A 21,980-nucleotide genomic window follows, 5' to 3' on the forward strand; every position below is an offset into this window, starting at 1 on the left:
GACGGCCTACCTGAGAGATCGTGGGATCACATACCTTCAACTTCACTGCTCCGCTGCTTGAGATTTGTTCTGCTCTTTTCATTTATTTCCAGAACAACTCCCCACCCCACTACCACCACCTACACCCGCTTTTTAATCCTGGTGTGAAACAATGGTAACTTGATAGATGGTATTTATATTGGCATTTCTCAACCCAGTGTCACCAGATGTCACATATATCTGTGGTGTTTTGATGTTTGCAAGTCTAACGTTTGAATATAAATTTGGTAAAATACTAAATTGGAACAAAGGGAAAGAGATACTTGATATGAAAGTCATAATGACAGTGACTTGTTTTATAGGGAAAAACACAGTCAGTTTCTCCCTCTACTCACAACACTAAAGGGGAAAAAAAGAATGGAATCAAAACTAGGACTTCAGGGCCCAGCAGTGTTCTTAACAGTAGCATGTTAGACAGCCACTCAGTATGTTGTTGGTGTTTTCCTTCAGTGAATGACTTTGAAAACCATCTCAACTTGGCCCTCTAACAGCTTGCTCCTGCCCTCCCCCACCCAGGTTCCCATGCTGTTTTCTTTCTCAGGGTTCTCTTTGGTGGGCAGCCCCTCTCCCCAAGAAGCTGTCATCAGTTACCTGCAGTCCAGAGGGGTCTGCATAGGTCCAGGTCCTCCTGCCTCCAGTGTGGGCTCCAGCACCAGTCCCGTCGTCCACACTGGGGGACTCCTACCAGAATGACTACAGGATGCGCAGCCCGTGTTAGGGTCTGCATCATGCTGCACGCCTGCTGGCAGGGACCACCTTATGAAGAGGAGGATAATTCCAAGGAGGCATCATGATTCTGAAGTCTAGTGTTGACACTGGAATGACAGCACAGAATATTCTATGGCTCCCAGTACCTTCTGGAATAAGGCATTTCCCTTCTTGAGTACTGCAGCCCTCCTTGTCATTGACCTTTGCTAAACCGTGGCAGTTTGTAAACTGAGGAAACAGATGAACCAAAAGCATTCCTTGTTTTTTTTAAACTAAGATTTGCAGATTTGCTTAATATCTTTCCAAATCTTTGCCTCTTTATTTTTTTTCCTTTGACAGATGGTATCCCTTCCTAGATCACTCATTTCACCTCATTTCTAACTTTAGATTCACCTTCAACTTGTTTTTTAACTTAGCAGGTGCAACAAAAACAACAAACAAGTGTGCCTACCCCAATTTCCTCCTAGCTGTATATCTTAAAGTAAATTTTTGAATGATGTACATAAAAATAAATAAATGTATTTAATACGGAAGCTAATCTGAATAAAAACTTTTAGTAAATATTAGTAAGAGAATTTGTTCTCACTTCAAGTAAGAACTTAAAGTTCTAGCCCTGAAGGAGTTGCCAATATGAGGCAAATAAGCTTAAGAGTGGAGAAGGTGATGAATCATGATTATCCCCTAGGAGGACAGATCAGAAAATAAGGCAGTTCTTTTGTGATAAGCATGCCTACCTTGGTGAGTGAACACAGCAGGCCCCAGACACAGCAGGCCTCAATGAAGCCAGCTGGAGAGAAGTGAAAGAAGAGTATAAAAGCCTCACTAGGGACGAAATGGGGGGCTGCTGCAGCGTACAGCATGGGTTCGTTCCTGTTTGTTATGGAAATCCAGGGAGAAAAGGAGGAAAGAGTTATGTTGACTGTACCACTCACCCCAATAGCTGTCTTGAACTCTGTAAGTATATTCCACATATGACCTGGGTTTGGGGAGATAGCAGTTTACATTTAGTATCTGAATGTTTGGATGTTTAACTCATTGAAGGATAGAGAAAGAGGTATAGAGGATGAGGGCAAGCTACTGATGAGGACTCGCTAGGTTTTCTTAGAACTTTATAAGAAACCTAAAACTTAATCTGGGTTAAAATTTTCTGGGGAAAGACAGGACTACTGATGATCTTAGCCTGTCTGCACCAATACTCTCATGTCCCAATATTACCTTTGGAACCATTGTATCAGGGGTAAATTTACTCTGGCAAAAGAACATCTCCTGGCAATTATGTTGATGACTTACTTTAGGCCAAACCTACTTACTGGTGACATCCAAATCACTTAATAAGAGGGAAAGGCCTGTGTTACACACATGTTGGTAGTAATGGGTTAAATGTGAATGAGGTGGTTTACAGGCTCTTTGATTCTAATCACATGCTCAAGGATGTTTTAAAGCTAAGAACTTTAGCAGTCTCCAATACCAAGAACCATGAAGTGCTTGAACAAAAGTGGAAGTTCAGTTGTTTCTAGGGGTGGAGTGCTTAAAGGGGGTTGTGTTCTTGATGATATTACTATAGTCATTTAACAAACATTGCATAGGTTTCAACCATGTGCTAGATACAGTTACTTTCTCTCTAAAGTAAAGTATTTCATGAAGGAAATTAGCCCTTTCTACAGAAAGAAAGGGAAGAAGAAAGTGGACCAAATTGAGAGACTTGGATCACAGTTTTGGCTCTATTAGTTACTTGCTGAGAAACCTCAAGCAAGAGTGTGGGATTAAGTCAGGGATCTTCAGGGGTGCACCTGGCGTAAAAAATATTAAACATGAGCACTCATATCCCTTTTTGTATAAAAAAGTTAACAAAAGTAATATTTAATATAGGAATTAACAGTATTAAAAATAAGTTAGAACCCTGACTGGTGTGGCTCAGTGGCTTGAGCACAGGCCTGTGAAGCGAAAGGTCACCAGTTCTATTCCTGATCAGGGCACATGCCTGGTTTGTGTGCCAGGTCCCCAGTTGGGGCCATGCGAGAGGCAGCCTATTGATATTTGTTTCACACATCAATGTTTCTCTCTCTTTCTCCCTTCCTCCCCCTCTCTCTAAAAATAAATAAATAAAATCTTAAAAAGTATAACCTTTAAAAAGTAAAAAAAATATTAGATATTTATAAGAAGATGTAAACAACAGTTTGATGCATTTTGTATACCAAATAAAAAATTATGACAAGGACTAGATTACCTGATTCCTAAAATCACTTTGCTCGAAAATTCATGATTCTATATTATTCAAAGTACCTCAGTTTCTCTTAAACTATATAAAAAATAACACCGTATCTACTATAGTAAAATAAAATTCCTCACATGCAGCAAAATTTAATTTTACAGAGATCTAAAAAGTAACACTTTTATTCTTTAAATGCATCCTAACCCTGTAATACATCCTTCTTAACTGATGAAGCAAGTTCTCTTTTTATTATATGGTGCCAGTTGGCATGACCCTTTCTTCCTCTTAGCCCATTCAAGAGACTAGCAAAGGGTTACTCTGACAGCCCTGTGTTGATGAGATTAATGACATATTTAAAGTGTTGAATCTCTTTAGCAAAATTTTCCAAATGGATTCTTTTAATTTTATTTGCATAGTGATTGGTTGGTTTGAGTTTGTTGAAAGCTATATATATTCCTTTAAAATTCTGATTTGTAAAACAAAATTCTAAGAAACACTACCATAAATCTAAATTTTATTTCATAGTTCTTTTAATATTTTATTATTCTTTTATACTTTTTGAACCAAACATTTAACTGACAAACATTCTATAGCTGGTTAAAAAGTTCTTCATTTTGTATGTCCAGATCACAGGGAGTTGAATGAAAACCAGTCCATTAAAATGACAACTTTCACAACTATGTGAATACACTTAACACTACTAAACTGTATGCTCAAAAATTACTAAGATGGTCAATTTTATGTGATATGTTTTTTGCCACAATCAAAACTTAAAAAGGCAAAAAGACTGAAACAATATATCAGTTTAAAATGAATACTTCTAGTCATAATTTTCATTACTTTTTAGTCTTATTTCTTTAATATCTAAGTAATTTTAATAAACTTTTCTTCACCCTTCTATGTAGCAGCTCTTTCACATTAAGAAACAACATAAAACAGTGCAAAAAATTTTAAAACAGAGGAGTAACGGTCCTTTTTGTTGTTGTTAGCTAAAACTGAAAAAGAGAATTAATATTTGAAATAGCATTTTAACTGTGGAATTTGAAATATAATAGGCATTATTGTATTACCCACACTAAGTATATATACATAATTAATGCTATTCTTATGCACTATAATTTCAAAAACTAAGTCAGAACAAAAGTAAAGTCAACATCACTGGATGGTCATTTTGTAAAGAAGTAAAAGAAGTTATGGTGCTCTTCCCTCATGTGACCAATCTTAGCTTCTAAATAATGACAGAATGCAAAACTAGAAATACTAATTTTCTACTAACTATTCCTTTTTCCAATTAAGCTGCTTCTCTTTGATTCCATGTATCATAGTTTATAGAATGTAAAGAAGAGGGTAAGGAGTTAGCAAACATATCCAAAAAGATTGGTAAGTTTCTAATTATGAAAAAACGAATACACCCTTATTAAAAGAAGCAAATAGTATTTTTTTAAAATCCCTCATTTAGCCCGATCTCAAAATTCCTTCTTCTAGAGGCAGCCACAGTTAAACTTGATTGATGTGCTTTCAAATGTTTTCTATTTTCATATCAAAATACATTTTTAAGAATAAGTAACATTATAATGTTGTGTAATTTATTTTTTAACCAATTTTATATTAGGTATTTTCCCAAATCAGTACATATCAGCCAGCTGCTTTTGTGTGTGCGTGAAAAGTCAGAGAGTTTTATTCACTTCATGTTCTTGAAGAAACCCACTCACTTACAAAAGTTTGTAACTTGATATGAGCTTTATTTTATACATAAAATTATTTTATTAGGGGGGGTCACAGATAATTTTTCATTTCAAGAGGACTTTTACATGATTATAGTCACAAAATTGGCACACTATATTAAAAAACTAAATCAAACAGAGCTAGACAAGTATGCAGCTTTATGCCAATTTAAATTTCAACATGCACTACCCCTCTTGCATGCTCATGGAACTATCTGCTGTGAGCTCAATAGAATATTAATAGAGAATGTCTGAAGTCATGAATGATTGTTTACAAAGTAAAACCTCTTTTTCTAGCGCTTCTCATTTTGTTATAGGAAAATACTACAAATAAAAATTACTGATATTCGAGGTGTTCATTTCAAAATCACATATGGTACACAGGTCCAAGCCATTTCCCCCCTCTCATATAGAAACATCACAACACACTATGTGAGGACTGAATTACTGATTAAATGTACCTTGGCATCTACTACCAGCTTAGTAATGACACATTTACTATGCCAATTGATTGAAAATGAGAGTGAATTAAAACATATTCAAGTATTGGGTTTACATGTAATTTGTTCCTATCTAAGACTAAAAAAAAAAAAAAAAAAACCCTGCTAGAGAAACATGATAAAATTTGTATTTCTGATACAAGAAATTTGTCAAAAAAAATCTGTAATTATAAGACAGATTTGCTTTCTCAAAAAAGAAATAGCTAACTTTTTATGGTTAGAGTCTTATTTAGAAATGATTCAAATTTTAATTTGGTCCCTTTTTTCCCATGTGGTGGGGAAGGATGGTTCAGCATTATAAAGCATAGTCAACAAACACAGGGTGTTTCAAAGAGGGCTACTGAGCAAAGTCAAATTTTAAGTTCCCTTTCTTATAATTATGTAAAAAAAAAAAAAAAAAAAAAAGCCAGCTGCTTCTGATGCATGTTTAACTTACATATTTCCAGTTTGCCAATAAAGTTAATGCTGCATTGAACATCTTTGTTGTTATCTTTGCATTCCTGTGCAAACAGTTTTGTAGGACAAATGCTTATATGTGGAACTGTTACCTCAAAAAATGTACAAATTGAAAATTTTGTTTAAGTTGTTAAGATTGCTAAATTGCTTCTCAGAAACTACTAGTTTATACCCTATAGGTAATAAATGAGAGTTTAAAAAATGGAATATGCAATCTGGTGGTAATGTGTATTTTTAAGTTATTCTTCTAATAGTAGTTTTCAATATTAACTGGTCTGTTTTTTTTCTTTCTTTTATCCCATATGAAAGTCATCTAGCTGGGTAGGGGATCCTACAAAACTGTTCTGAGGACTGAAACTCATACCCCATCCCCATACCATGATCATTATGAGCTAAACAAATGACTTAACTAGTTACTGTTATTTGTCTGCATATGTTCTGAAATAGACACATTAAGTACCTGCATTTATCTTTTAGAACTCAGATTTCCTACCTCCACTTTCTGATGACCATATGTTTAATGCCATGTCTTGAAAAAATATCCCTTCTGGAGGTTTCAAGACACTATGGCAAACTTTACTAGTCTCTATGCTCTTGAACCTGTAGCAAACATATTTTCTCTGGAGAAAAATGCCTTTTCCAGGCCTCCTAGTATAGAATAAATATATCCATACTAATACCATTTCATATTAACATAGAATTTTAGAGTTTACAAACCTTTTTAATAAATATTGTTCCATTTGATTTTCACAAGAACCAGTGTGATGATGGGGAGATATTATTATCTCCAGTTAACAGATGAAACAAGATCACAACATGAAGAAGGAGAACATACACTAGAAGGGCTTGAACTTTCCACATCACTATCTTGCCTCTTTCGTACATATCAGGACAGTGTATTCCTTTTCATAGATATTTTATTCCATGCTGGTAACATTCACTTCCTAAATCCCCTTTAGAATAAGGTAAAATATAGATTTTTAAAAAGGGAAAAATCCTACTAAAAAAGAAAATACATTTTTGGTAATTTTACTATTACCTTTCTGAAAGAAATAATTTTTTTATCTTTTAGGCAAACGGTACCTAAACATGTGTTCTGTGACATTTTAATAAGAAAAGGACAATTTTAAAACTGTAACCTCAATATTGCAAGCTGATCATACTAAATGCTAGTCACATGATATGTTTCATCATATTTCTTACTCATAGTCATCTTATTTCGTATTCATATTTATCCTGTATAAATTTCATCATATTTCTTTACTACAGCTAGCCATAAAGTCACAGGACTAATCTGTTTCAGATTTGCTGCAGTTAAGAAAAATTCTCTTAATGTCTTATTAATAAGGATCGTAAATGCTGGTCAGCAATTTGACCTACAGATAAGGTGGTTTTAAAAAGAAATGGTGCGCTCTAGCTGGTGTGGCTCAGTGGATTGAGCACCAGCCTGCAAACCAAAGGGTTGACAGTTTGATTCCCAGTCAGGACACATGCCTGGGTTTCAGGCCAGGTCCCCAGTTAGGGGCATGCTAGAGGCAACCACACATTGATGTTTCTCTCCCTCTCTTTCTCCCTCTCTTCTCCTCTCTCTAAAAATAAGTAAAATCTTTAAAAAATAATAATAAAATTAAAATAAATGGTGAGTCTTGACATTCTGAAGAATTTATTTAAAAATTCCTTTTTTAATTCACAGTGTCATTGATTATAGCACTGATTTCAGTTTTCTTCTTAACACATTATGGTCATAATTTCTGGTATTCCATTAAGGCTTAAAGGAAAACAATCTGAGCATTCCCTGTACCTTTTTTCATCTTTATCATCAGGAGGCCTATTTCCATGCAGTCGAACAAAAACTGGGGTATCTGGAGAACTGGACTGTTGGATAGGCTGTATACTGAGTGGACTTGGGCAATTTCTCTTTTCTGGGCTTTAGTTTCCTCATCTCCAATGCATTAGTTCTAGACTATCATCCCAAGGGTCTGTTTTAGCTCTAGCATCATCATTATAAAACCTAATAACCAACATTTGTTGACACAAAGCATTCTAGTGTATAGACAACAATGTGGGAATATTTGTGGATACCAAAAAAATGGCTTATCCTCTGGGACAAACAGTTTCTACAGTTACTAAATACTAACAAGCTCAATGGCCCAAAACAGGCAACATGCTGTGATTGTGGTTCAGGCCCACAAGACTTGAAACCTGCAGGACCAGATCAGGCCACTTGAGGTATTAAGCAGCACTTTCAGTGCGCTACATGGTTGCCTAGTAACCTTAAGAGCGAAAGCCGAATACTACTTAAATTGATATTGATACGGCACTGAATACTGCTAAATAGTATGAGATAAAAGAAAAACGATGTTAAGCAAGTAGACAGCCAAAATAGGAACAAATAAAGTAAGTGAAAATCTCTCCTGCAACTGCAACTCAATTTCTACTTTTTAAACTAGGGTTCGGGTGTTTGGATCTATCCTCCCGGACAAGGGGAAAGCTTTTCTATCAGTCTCCCAAATATTGCCATGGGGGAATATAAAACGGCCATAACCCATCAATAATATTCCAATCAACTCCAAAGAAACGCTCTCAGGGTTAACAGAACGTCTGTTCTGTGGCCTCCTGCATTCAGGCCTACAGAACAGCTGACGGCACTCGCCGGTGACTAGGCAACAGTCCGAGCTTTCCCAGCGGTGTTAGCCCCACCCCTTGAGCTACTTCCGCCACCGCGCCTCGAACTTCCTCCTCTCATTGGTGGGATAAGGAAATGCGTCATACAGTGTGATCACTTCCGGCCAGGGAGCGCGCGGGTTGATTCGTCCTTTCTCGGCCAGCCGCGGGTGTTCGCAGCTCGGAAATGGCGGGTAAGTTCCCGGGAAAAGTTTACCAAAGGGAGGGAGCTGGCAGGTTTGGGAAAGAGCCCCGAGACCGTGGTGACAGTTCCCGCCTGGAACTTTCGGGCGCTAGCCTGGGTTCCAGAAGGCCTGCTTCAGCCTGAAAGCGTGGAACACTCAGCGCAGCTGCTTGTCGGCAGAGGTTCGTGCCCCCGCCCCCAACTGCTCGGGGCTCTGCGCCTTCCGCGAAGAACTTGGCCCCTGCGGAGGGACGAAGAGGCCGAGGGAGAGCGCCGCGATTTGGGCTTTTAAGGTGCCGGATGCTTTGAGGCCTGTTTCTCTTCCCGTTCTTTTTGCCCACTGCTACCTCAGTTACACTAGTCTGGTTCTGTTCCCGCCAGCTGATTTCGGTACTCAGACCCTCCTTCTCTTCCAGAGCTCCCTCCGCCTTCCTCGGCCGTCAGCTGCAGTGCTGCCTTGCCTGCACTCGGGCTCTCGTTTGAATCTTGACGGACTTTAGAGTCTCCTTAATCTCTCATACTTTAGTATTTAGATATTCTGAAGTTATTCCTTCACCTAAACTCTTTTTAGAGTTTGTCCAGTACAGTGTAATTCTCTTTTGGTTATTTTATTATGCTCTTTATTGAGTCTCGTTTACAACACGTAATTGCTATTTTGTACGTATAAGACTGTTTTGAAGTGACTGTATACTTTTTTCCCAAATTACAAATCTTTTGACGTTATAAACAGTTTTTATTATCTCCTTTCCTTGTGCCTTCATAGTAGTCTCACTACGCTTCTTGGGTGTGTTGGAGAGACAGGCTGTAGCTTGAGTTTACAGATGTTTAAGGAAGAGTTGTAGGATCTTGTGTACTTACTGGTACTATAAAACAGTGGGGACATGTTATAAGAATTACACCTAAATTCGAATCTCAGCTCCACCACTTAGTGGTTGGGTGCCCTTAGGCAAATAACCTTCTCTCTAAGCCTGAGTTTTTGAATATGAAATGGGACTGATGTAGGATCTACTTCTGTTACAGGATTAAGGTAATGTATGATTTCAGAAGTTAAATTTTGTTGCATAGATTATACATAAATTCCTTCAGGTGGGTTCTGTTACCTCACTTTTACAGATTAGGGTCAGAGAAGTCAAATAATGTGCTTTATTTACTTTTAATATGTTTTATTGATTATGCTGTTCCAGTTGTCCCGATTTCTTTTCCCTCTGCTCCCCTCCACCCAGTGACACCCCTCCCTCCAGTTGCCCCCCCCTTAGTCCATGCCCATTGGTTGTGCATATAGTTCTTCTCAACATCTTCCTGTTTACTCCACTCCCTTCTACTATGCTTCTTAATTTCTGCATCATCTCCCTCCTTTTTCCCCCTTCCCCCTCCCCGCTGACCTCCCCCCAATATGTTCCCTGTACCTACAATTTTTTTCCCACTCTCATTGCCTACTTAGTTTGCCTTTGTTTCAGTTCCCAAGCTTCTGCTGTTGGTTGTTGTGATACAGTTTTCATTTTAATGTTCATAGTTTTGATCCTCTTCCTTCTAAACAAGTCTCTTTAACATCTCATATAACAGTGGTTTGGATCTAATGAACTCCTTCAGTTTTATTTTGTCCTGGAAGCACTTTCTCTGCCCCTCTATCGCTGGATAGAGTAATCGTGGCTGTAGGTTATTGATTTTCATTACTTTGAATATTTCTTGCCAGTCTCTTCTTGCCTGCAGTCTCCTTTGAGAAATCAGCTGAGAGTCTTATTGGGACCCCTTTGTACGTAAGTCTCTTCTTCTCTCTTGCTGCTTTTAAGATTCTCTCTTTATCTTTAATTTTTGACATTTTGATTATAATGTGTCTTGGTGTGGTTCTCCCTGGGTCCAGTTGTTTTGGAACTCTCTGTGCTTCCTGGACCTGTAGTTCTATTTCCTTCCCCAAGTTAGGGAAGTTCTGCTTCATTATTTTTTCACGTAATTTTTCAATTTCTGGTTTCTCTTCTTCACCTTCTGGCAACCCTATAATTTGGATGTTTGCTCTCTTGTCACAGAGGTTTCTGAGTCCTCATTTTCCTCACTTTTTGTTTCCTCTTTCTGCACTGGCTGACCGTTTTTTCCTTCCCTATGTTCCAGTTTGTTGATTTGATCCCTGGTTTTCCTTCCTTCACCACTTGTTTCATATGTGTTTTTGTTCATTTCAGCAGGACTAGCCTTCATTCCTTCCCTGTCTTGTTTAAGATCTGCTGTTAGTTCTGTAAGCTGTCTTATAACTATAGCTCTGAACTGAGCCTCAGAAAGGTTATCTATCTGTTCGTCCGTTAATTCATGTATTTGCTTTCTGGTCAGCTGCGTGATTGGGATCTCTGTCATTATCCCTGCCATCTTGGCAGTTTTTTGCTTTGTGTGGGGGCGGGGATCCAAGATGGATTTCCCACCATTCTCTATCTGCTGAGAGACTGGGAGCCTCCTCCTCTGTCCCCACACCCTCTGGGCCTCAGAGTCCAAGGCAATGGGGGTCTGCCATTCCCTGCGTTGGAATTGTGAGCTGACAGGTTTGGTCCGCAGCCAGGGGTGATCCCAGGCGCTTCTCACCTCCCCTTAAATACAGACGTCAGTGCTTACCTCAGTCCTGCTGCCTGTCGCTACAGCTGCCGCCGCCGGCACAACTTGACCTTTCCGCTGTGGCTTCGTCCCTCCTACCTGTCCGGACAAGCACCACTTGTTTATAATTTCATACTGTTGGACTTCCTTGTAGCTTTATTTTCTGGAACTTCTGGTTATTTATGGTTTTGCGGTAGTTATGTTCCTTCTTAGTTGTGGAGGGAGATGGACTGTGTCAGTCTAGGCCTCCATCTTGGCCAGAAATCCTCCAAGTAATGTGCTTTAATTCACAGATGTAGTAAATAGTGGATACTGGATTTGAATGCAGGAACTCTGACCTTCAATCATTAATGTATATTGCCTCATGTTCCCTATTTTCTTTGTGTGTTTTAACCACTTACTAAAGTTTATGGTGTGTCATTGTACCCCTTTTGTTTATTCTTATCAATTTTTCCCTGAATTTCTCCTCATTTTCATGTTTATTTTGTCAGGAGATTTATTGTCATTGCTTGAAAGGTCCTCTTGATAATGGTTCCTTCCACTCTTAATTATTTGTTATATATATTGATGGCCAGCCATGTTGTAAAACCATTTGGTTATTCCCGTAGCCTGGAATAGTTTATAACTTTATGCACACAGATGGTAAAAAACAAACTTCTTTTAATACAGTGAAAATTATCCAACCCTGTTCCCATTCCTTCTTTCATCGTAGAGGTAACCATGGGTACCAGTTTCTTGTATAACCTTCCTGAGATAATCTATGCACTATCAGGTGATAGTTTTCTAATAGTTAATCTGGAAGTACTTTGGGTAGAATTTTTTCAGTATTAGAAATGAAATGCTATTGTAATTACTAAAGGACAGTCTCACTATTTCTTACTGGTGCAGTGGCATCTTTTCTATATATCCTTTAAAAAGGCTATATAGGCATATATCCTAGCAGGTAATTTATATTAATATTAAATATTCAGAAATGTCAGTAATCTGTCATGTTAATTTTCAGATTTACTCATTTATGTAAAGCAGTCCTAGTTTATAAGCCTTTAAACCAGAAACAATGTTTTGTCTGTTTTATAAATGAGACATTCATACTCTGTACATTTATTTAGGAATATATAGAGAACAATCTGTACTTTTATGATCTATTAAAACACTTTAAATCCCACCTTTATCCCATTTCTAGTAACAACCCTATTTTTAGGTTTCACTGTTCAAACCACTTTCAACCAGACATCTTAAAAATCTTTTCTCTTAGGATTTGGTGCTATGGAGAAATTTTTGGTTGAGTACAAAAGTGCAGTGGAGAAGAAGCTGGCAGAGTACAAATGTAACACCAACACAGCAATTGAACTAAAATTAGGTATGTATGCCATTTCTGAGCCGTATTATGTATGTATTGAGTGTGTGTATATAATTTAAAATTTGAAGAGCTTCCTATCAGAGCAGTTGTTTATGTAAATAGTTTTCTGCGTTTATTGAACATATTCAGATTTTTTTCAGTCTGTGTTATAGAGTGGGTAGACATTAGAGAGGCAGCAGAGTTGTGACAATAAGTATTGGTGGGGATGTGGGAAAAAACTCAGTGCTGATGGAAATGTAAAATAATGCAACTACTTTGGAAAACCATTTGGCAGGTTCTTAAAAAGTTAGAAACATGAATTTATTATATGACCCAGAAATTCTAGGTATCTACCCAAGAGAAATGAAAACATTTGTCCATAGAAAGACTCATACATGAATGTTCATTGCAGCATTATTCACATGAGCCAAAAAATGGAAACAACCTAGATATCTGTAGACTGGTAAACAGATAAAAGTTGGTATAGATAGCTACATGATGGAATATTATTTGACAATAAAAAGGAATGAAAGTCTGATAATGCTACATGAATGAACCTCAGAAGCATTCTAAGTGAAAGAAACCGAATCTCCATCCCAAAAGCAGCCTGATATGTTGTATGATTCCATTTGTACATATTGTTTGGAAAAGCCAAATCCATAGACAGAAGGTAGATTAGTGGTTAACTGGGGCTGGGCGTGGGAACAGAGATGACTAAAAATGAGCATGAGATTTCTTTTGGGAATCATGGCAATATTTTAAAATTAAATTATGACAATGGTTACACAATTTTAAATGTACTAAAAATTATTAAATTATACACTTAAAACAAGTGAGTTTTATGGCATATAAATTACATTTCAGGAAAACTAATTATATGCTCATGAATTCTGGTTCCATTACTTTTCATACCTCAGTTTCCTCATCTTTAAAATGGAGTTAATGGTACTTGATAGTGGTTGTAAACTTTAAATAAAAAGTTAAACACAAGTAAAGTGCTTGAATAACTAGACTTCTAGAAATTCTCATTAAATGGCAGCTGCTATTGTTTACACATTACAAACATATCAGAAATACAAAGAAAATGACAAGGTAATGGTCCCCTAACCAAGCTCTCACTGTAAAAATAATACTGATCTAGACTTTCCTTGTGCAGACATTATTTTTTTAAAACCAGGATCCTGTGGTAAGTCTGTTTTATTATTTAGCTTAAAAATGTCTTGACTCTTATTCTCTATAACTACATATAGATCTACCTTGTTCTTTTAAATTATGTAGTACACTATGACTATATCATAACTTACTTAAGTATTCCCTATTGAGGGATTGCTTCTCTTGCTATTAAAAATAATTCTCTAGTAATTATCCTTGTTTTTATCTTTACCCATTTCTGTGAATGTTCAACGGAAGGTATGGCTAGAAATTGAAATGCTACATTTCAAATGTAGTGTTTCTCAAATTCAGCACTATTGACATTTTTCATTAGCTGGTTCTTTGTTATTCTGTACATTGAAAGATGTTTAGCAGCATCCTGGTCTCACTAGATTACAGTAACATTTTTCTGTGGTTGCAGAAACCAACAATGTCTTCTGACATTGCCAATATCTCCTGAGGGTGAGTTAAGTTGCCCTTGTTTGAGAGCCACTATGCAGAATGGGATATGAGCATATTTAGTAGCTATTGCGGAACTGTTTTCCAAAAAAGTACCTATAGTTACACCAGAACTTTTTGAAATTGTCTTTTTACCTGTACCCTGGTCAACGTTTTATACTATTATTTTTAAAAGTAAAAAAAAACAACCTGCCCTTCTGATGGAAGATGGTTTTTTATACCCCCCCCCCCGCCCCCCTCCCCACCCCCAATCCTTACCCAAGGATATGTATATTGACCTGAGAGAGAGAGACATCATTTGGTTGCCTCCTATACCAGACCCAGCTTGGGACTGAGGCTGCAACTTACGTACGTGCCCGGACCAGGAATTAAACCTGCAACCTTTTCTGATGTACGGGGACAATGCTCCAGCCAACTGAGCCACCCAGCCAGGGCTTTTTTGTCTTTATTAATAGTGTGTGGGAAAACTATGGAAAATAATTTTCCTACATCAAGATCCACTTTACTTGGCCCAAGTTGAACACATATATGACACAGCTAAAATTGACTGGCTTATTTGGTCTTTCTTATCCTTTACAGTCAGTAGCAATAACTTATAATGTTTCTTTAATCTATTTTAATCCAGAATAGTCCCTCCCCTCACATGAAACTTTCCCCCATGTCATTTATTTATTTGGAAGGGTAAAGTCATTGTTTAGAATTATTAAACAAATCTACATTTTAGATTTTTAATTTTGTTTTTCAATTACAGTTTACATTCAATATTATTTTGTATTAGTTTCCAGTGTACAGCATAGTGGTTAGACAATCATATACTTTACAAAGTGGTCCCCCCTGATAGTTCAGGCACTCACCTGGCATTATACATAGTTATTGCATATTATTGACTATATTCCCTCTGCTATACTTTACATCCCCAGGATTGTTTTGTGACTACTGATTTGTAGTTCTTAATCCCTTTACCTTTGGTACCAGTTCCCCCACCCCTCCCCTCTGGCAACTGTCTGTTCTCTGTTTCTATTTTGTTTGTGTGTTTATTTTCCTCTTTAGAGTTAATATAATCATATGGTATTTGTGTTTCTATGTCTGACTTATTTCACTTAGCATAACACCCTCTAGGTCCATCCATGCTGTTTCAAATGGTGAGACTTCATTCTTTTTATGGCCAAGTAATATTCCATTGCATATATGTACCACCATATTTTTGTCCACTCACATGTTGATGGGCATCTGGGTTGTTTCCATATCTTGGCTATTCTAAATAATGTTGCAGTGAATATAGGGGTGCATATACTCCTTTGAATTAATGTTTTGGTTTCTTGGGATTATATATATACCTAGAAGTGGAACTGCTGGGTCATAGACAGTTCCATTTTTAATTTTTGGTGGAATCTCCCTACTATTTTCCATAGTAGCTACACCAGTCTGCATTCCTACCAACAGTGCCTGAGGGTTCCCTTTTCTTTTCTTTTTTCTTTTAATAATATTTTATTGATTATGTTGTTACAGTAGTCCCAATTTTTTTTCCCTTTGCTCCCCTGTCCAGTACCCCATTTTCCTCCAGCAATCCCACCCCCCTTAGTTCAGGTCCATGGGTCGTGCATATAAGTTCTTGCTTCATCTTTTCCTATGTTCTTAACATCCTTCTGTCTATTTTGTACCAACCAATTATGCTTCTTAGTCCCTGCACCATTTCCCCATTTCTCCCCTTACCCCCTCCAAGCTGATAACCCTCCAAATGAACCCCATACTTATGATTCTGTTTCTATTCTGGTTTGCTTAGTTGGATTTTGTTTTTATTTTTTAGATTCAGTTGTTGATAGTTGTGAGTTTGTTGTCATTTTAGTGTTCATAGTTTTGATCTTCCTTTTCTTATGTAAGTCCCTTTGACATTTCATATAATAATGGCTTGGTGGTAATGAGTTCCTTTAGCTTTACCTTGTCTGGGAAGCACTTGATCTGCCCTTCCATTCCAAATGATAACTTTGCTGGATAGAGTCATCCTGGATGCAGGTTGCTTTTCATCACATTGAATACTGCTTGCCAGTCCCCTCCTGCCTGCAAAGTGTCCTCTGAGAAATCAGCTGATAGTCCTATAGGCACCCCCCTGTAGGCAGTTCTCCACCTCTCTCTTGCTGCCCTCAGGACTCTGTCTTTATCTTTCACCTTTGGCATCTTGATCATGATGCATCCTGGTGTGGTCCCCTCTGGGTCCAGCTCACCCAGGACCCTCCTTGCTTCCTGGACCTATATGTCCATCTCCTTTTCAAAATTTGGAGAGTTTTCCTCACTTTTTTCAATTCTTGCTCCCTCATTCTGCACTGGTTGACTTTTTTTTCTTCCTTATGTTCCAAATCATTGATTGGAACCCCAGTTTCCTTCCCTTCACCATTGGTTTTGTGTGGATTTTCCTTTGTTTCACTTAACATAGCCTTCACTTCTCTTATGCATTTGCCATACTCAAGCATATCTGTCAAGCCTGTGAGCATCTTTATCACCAGTATTTTGAATTCTGCATCTGTTAGGTTATCTGTCTCCTCATCTGTTAGGTTGGCTATCTCCTCATTGCTTAGTTCTCCCACTGAAACCTTGATCTATCCCCCCTTTTTGGCCATACTTCTCTGTCTCCTCATTCTGACAGGCTCCTGTGTTTGTTTGCCTCCATGTCCCAGGTAGAGCTGTCGCTCCTGTTACGTTGTAAGGGGCAGAGGGAGCCTTAGGGATTCGTCAGTACGGGGCGACCTGTTTCACCACGTTGTGGTGCTGTATGTGGGGGAGGGGTCTGAGAAGGAACAATACCACCTGCAAAGCACTTGCCCCTTTTCCAGGCACCTCTCCCACTTTCACACCAGACTGGTGCCCCTCTAGCTGATGCCCTGGCCGTCGTTCCCAGAATGGGTGGGTCTGCGGACGTTCTAGGACCGTGGGGGCCCTTTAAACAAGCAGACTCTGCTGAAATCAGCAGTTTTTGCCTCCACCCCAACCCCCACTGGTCTGCACAGTCAGAGGCAATGGGGCTTGATTTTCCCTGGTGCTGTGACTGTGAGCTGTGGTGAGGAGCTGGGAATGCTCCCCAGGTGTCCCTCCTGACTTTTTAAAACGTGACTGTGCTTTCTGCTGGCCTGTTGCTGCTGCTGCTGCTGCCACCGCCACCACCACACCATGTCCTCTCTGCCCCGGCTCTGACCCTCCTACCTGTCTAGATGATTATTTCTTTATATCTTTGTTTGCTGGACTTCCATGCACTTTGATTTTCTGGAACTTCTGGTGGTTTCTAGTTTTGAGGGAGTTGTATTCCTTTGTAGTTGTGGATGGAGATGCAGCATGTCTGTATGCGTCCATCTTGCCCGGAATTCTTAGGGTTCCCTTTTCTTTACATCCTCGCCAACGCTTGTTCTTTGTTGATTTATTGATGATAGCCATTGTGACAGGTATGAGGTGATATCTCGTGGTTCTGATTTGCATTTCTCTGATGATATGTGACCTTTAGCATGTTTTCATATCTCTCTTGGCTGTCTGTATGTCCTCTTTGGATAAGTGTCTATTCAGGTCCTCTGCCCATTTTTTTTTTAATTGGATTGTTTCTTTGGTGTTGAGTTGTATGAATTCTTCATAAATTTTGGATATCAATCCCTTATTGGACGTATCATTGGCAACTATCTTCTTCCATTCAGTAGGTTGTCTTTTTGTTTTATTGATGGTTTCCTTTTTAGTTTGATGTTTCATTTTATTTTTTTTTTCTTTTGTTTTCCTTGCCTGAGTAAATGCATCAGAAAGATATTGCTAAGAGAAATGTCAGTTTTTATTACCTGTGTTTTCTTCTAGGAGTTCTATCGTTTGAGTCTCATATTTAAGTCTTTAATCCATTCTGAGTTTAGTATGTAGTGTAAGAAGGTGGTCGAGTTTCATTTTTTGCATGTTTCTGTCCTGTTTTCCCAACTCCATTTATTGAATAGACTGTCTTTAACTCATTGTATGTTGTCTCCTTTGTCATGTGTTAATTGACCATATAGGCATGGGTTTATTTGGGGGTCTCTGTTCTGTTTCACTGACCTATGTGTCTGTTTTTATGCCACTACCATACTGTTTTTATTTTTATAGCCTTGTAGTATAGTTTGATGTCAGGAACCATGATATCTCTGACTTCGTTGTGCTTTCTCAAGATCGCTGAGGATATTCGTGGTCTTTTGTAGTTCCACATAAATTTTTGGAATATTCTAGTTCTATAAAATACACCACTGATGTCTGGACAGGAATTGCATTGAATCTAAAGATTGCTTTGGGTGGAGTGGACATTTTGATGATGTTAATTCTTCCTATCCATGAGCACGGGATATGTTCTATTTGTATCATCTTCAGTTTCATTCTTTGCCGTGTACATTTTGGATTTTTCTATTTCCTTTTAGTAGTATGTAACTTATTTCCTTAACCTTTATATTTCTTTAAATTGGAAGATTGTAAAGCTGGATTACATATAAGATAAATGTTGTCGGTAAGAAAACTATAGGTGATGCTGTATACATTATATTGCATTAAATCAGAAGGGTTTGGAAAGGTGGTGAGTGCCAGATCTCTACAGATTTATCCTTCTGTATAAATCAGTAACCTGCTAGATGATACTTTGGTACCCTGTGAGTGACTTGCTCTGTGAGGACAGTATTAGAAATTTTTCATCTATAACTTAGCTTTTTTATTCTTCAATTGCTTAAGGAATATTTTTGTAAAATTTTCTTCATTAGTACATTATATTGGGAAAATGTTCAATAACATCAGTACTCATAATAAATGCAAGTAAAAGTAACAACAATAGGATACCCGTTTCCATTTTGGAATGGTGAAAATTAAAATTGAGGGTACAGAGTATTGTCAAGGATGTGGGAAACAGGAATTTTAAGTAGCTGTTGGTGGGTATATAAACTGTTACAATATTTTTATAGAGGGCACTTAAGCAGTATTTATAATACTAAAAGCATTTCAGTACTTTTACTAAGCATTTCTACTGCCTGGGATTTGCCTTGTGTGTACTTGTTAAAGTACGGCAGTATATGTAAGGATGTTATTGCAGCATTATTTTTAATAGCAAAAAACAAAACAAAACAAAAACCTAGAAACAACATATTATCTTGCAGTCATGAAGAATGATGTGATCCTAGGGGTCTCATCAAACTGAGGTTATTCTTGTTCTCAATGTTGCCTATAGATTCTGTTTTTGTTTCCCTGATGCTATAGCTTTTCTTATCTCAAAGTATCTTTTTTGGTTTTGTTTTCTTTTATTTTTTCATTGTGTATAAACATACAGGAAAATAAAATAAATCAGTTGCCTCTGTCATACCTAGTTTTCTAATTCTTAGAATCAGTAGGTTTTTGATGCTGAAGTACTCAAAGTGATTTTCTAAATTTCATTGTTCATTTGTCTCTTGAGAATCCAGTATAAGTCATATAATGGAAAAATGACAATTTAAGAAAAATGTTGACTCTATCCTAGTATAGTGAAATTCTTGAAATTGAAATAACCTGTCACCTTAATATGTTTAATTTAATATCTTTAATATTTGTATACTTTTATTTTCTTTTAAACAGTTCGTTTTCCTGAAGATCTTGAGAATGACATTAGAACTTTCTTTCCTGAATATACCCATCAACTCTTTGGGGATGAGTAAGTGACATAATAAGATGTTTTCCCAATTAGTATGGCAAATAAATAAATAAATAAATACCATACATACATACATACATAAATAAATACATAAATAAAATCCATTCCCTTTATTTTTAAGATTTAGAAATCAGACTTTATTTTCTTTCCTGTTATATTTTTCATGTAATTTATTTTAAAATATGTATTAGAATGGCATTTTTGACAAAGATAACAATTTACTATCTGCTATTTAGTGCTATAGATACATTATCTCATTTAATTCTCACAGTAGTCTTAGTGATGGTGTTATCATTTGTTACACTCTACATTGGTCAAACTGGATAGTTGCCTACGAACAGATGAATGGCTGAAGTTCACATTTAGGCAGTCTAACTGCAGAGCCCATATTCACAACTACTACTTTTTCCTAACTGTCACTTTGCTCTACTGCTTTTAGTGCAGAATACAACCCCCTTCACCAAAGCAAGAAAGCTCAAGTTATTATTCTATGACAAGTAAATAAACAGTTAAGATAATTTTATTTTTGAAAGTAAATTTAAAGGTATTTCCTGGTATATTCAGCACAATCCTTTAATTTTCTGTACCTTCATTACATTACTAGAATGGTTACCTTTTTAAAAAAATTTTTTGATTTTGAAAACAATTTCAAGATTAAAGAAAGTTGCAAGAATAGTGTTCTGTATAGCTTTTATCTAGATTCACCAGTTGTTAGCATTGCTTTAATCATTCTCTCATAAATTATTGCATTATTTTCCATATGAACAACTGTAAACCTACTTTTGCCCCACCCTGTATATTGATATTTTGTTCTTGAACCATCTGAGAGTGATTACAGATAATATCTTGATCACTTACCCCTAAATTCTTAAGTATGTATTTCCTAAAAATAAGGACATTAACTGTAGTAGAATTATCAAAACTCAGGAAATTTACCATTGATACAATACTATTTTCTAATTTGTAGTCTACATTTCAGATTTGCCAATTGATTTTCAACAATTCTTTTATAACATTTTTTCTCCATCCTGCACCCAGTCTAGAATCACATATTGCTTTCAGTTGTCATATATCTTTAGTCTTCTTTAATCTGAAACAGTTTCTCAAGCTTTGCTTGTTTTTCATGACATTTTTGTGGAGTATAGGCTAGTTTGATAAACCTTTATTTTGGATTAGGGTGATTGTTTCTTCATGATTAAATTCATGCAATGCTTATTTTTGTAGCACTGTGACAGAAATTGTATCTGTCCTTCTCAGTGTGTCATGTCAGAAAGTCCATGTTACCAGTTTGTCTCACTGTTGGTGAAGTTAACTTGGACCACTTAGTTTAGAGGTGCCAAATTTCTCCACTATAAGGATTATATTTTCCTCTTTGTTATTTATATGTAAAATGTGTAGGGAAATATTCTGAGACTGAAAGCATTCTATTTCCCATCAAACTTGTACCTAGTAATTTTAAGTCCACTACCAATTCTGGCCTTAATCAGTATTTTACTGTGATTATAAGATTGTTGTTTTCTAACATACCTACTACATTCATTAGTTGCATTCCACTATAGGAAAGAGCTTCTCTTCTTATGTATTTCTTTGTTTATAACAGAATAGACTTAAGGATTCTTTTTTTTTTTTAATTCAGTGGGTTATAATCTGTTACTGTTGCTAATTTTGATGATCCCATATTAAGCAAGTGTCTACTCTGTCAAACCAGCTTTTGAGTCCTTTTGATATATCATCATCATTTTAGTGACCTGTTACTTTCTGATATAGTAAGATGTTCCAGATTCATCTTGTACATTTTCTATTAGTTCTGGAATCACTCAGTTTCCCAAGGAACCCCAGTTTGTTGAAGTAGGAGGAGTGTTTAGATATAGTTGACATTTAAATTCTTTCCCATTATGGCTATTTTCCCTTGCATTATTTTAATACCTTTGATATATTTAATGTATTTTTTAATTGAAAAATGTCTTTTATGGAACAAATTTTCTGAGAATTTTTCATTATTAATGTATTAGGCACTTAATGTACTTTTAAGTATTAAGAAGAATGTTCTATTATATTGATTTATACCAGAATATGAGCCTTTCATATTTTAAACAAGTTTTATTATATAATAAGAATGTTTTCTCCTTAGATTTCTATTTTTAAGGAGCTATTTTATTCTCTTCTTCTTACTGCTATTTATTTAAAATCTCTGTGGTAATAACTTGGTAGATAGAATCTAATTTTATAGATACTGCTTTTAATGACAGTTTGCACCTTTGCTTATCTGGTTTGCATGCCATTAAACATGGTATAATAGACAGATAACAGTCA

At 36.7% G+C, this 21,980-nt stretch overlaps 2 protein-coding genes across 3 annotated transcripts in view; one reads left to right on the plus strand and one right to left on the minus strand.

Annotated features, from left to right (window-relative positions):
• Positions 1 to 21,980, minus strand: part of SLC25A12 (solute carrier family 25 member 12) — a 174,111-nt gene that overhangs the window by 108,497 nt on the left and 43,634 nt on the right. The gene's annotated exons all lie outside the window — the stretch shown is intronic.
• The window catches only part of HAT1 (histone acetyltransferase 1), a 43,404-nt gene continuing 29,849 nt past the window's right edge, over positions 8,426 to 21,980 (plus strand). The window contains exons 1-3 of one of the 2 annotated variants that reach the window (XM_090280737.1): positions 8,426 to 8,497; positions 12,317 to 12,421; positions 19,592 to 19,667. In XM_090280737.1, the coding sequence (XP_090136863.1) occupies positions 8,491 to 8,497; positions 12,317 to 12,421; positions 19,592 to 19,667 (188 nt within the window). In that variant the 5' untranslated portion in view covers positions 8,426 to 8,490. Of the gene's footprint in view, positions 8,498 to 8,715; positions 8,781 to 12,316; positions 12,422 to 19,591; positions 19,668 to 21,980 lie in introns of those variants that run through there. The other variant, XM_090280739.1, reaches the window with a different exon arrangement.

Source organism: Furipterus horrens, unplaced genomic scaffold (assembly GCF_987537825.1).
Source record: "Furipterus horrens unplaced genomic scaffold, mFurHor1.1.pri manual_scaffold_1, whole genome shotgun sequence".
Classification (NCBI taxonomy): Eukaryota; Metazoa; Chordata; class Mammalia; order Chiroptera; family Furipteridae; genus Furipterus; species Furipterus horrens.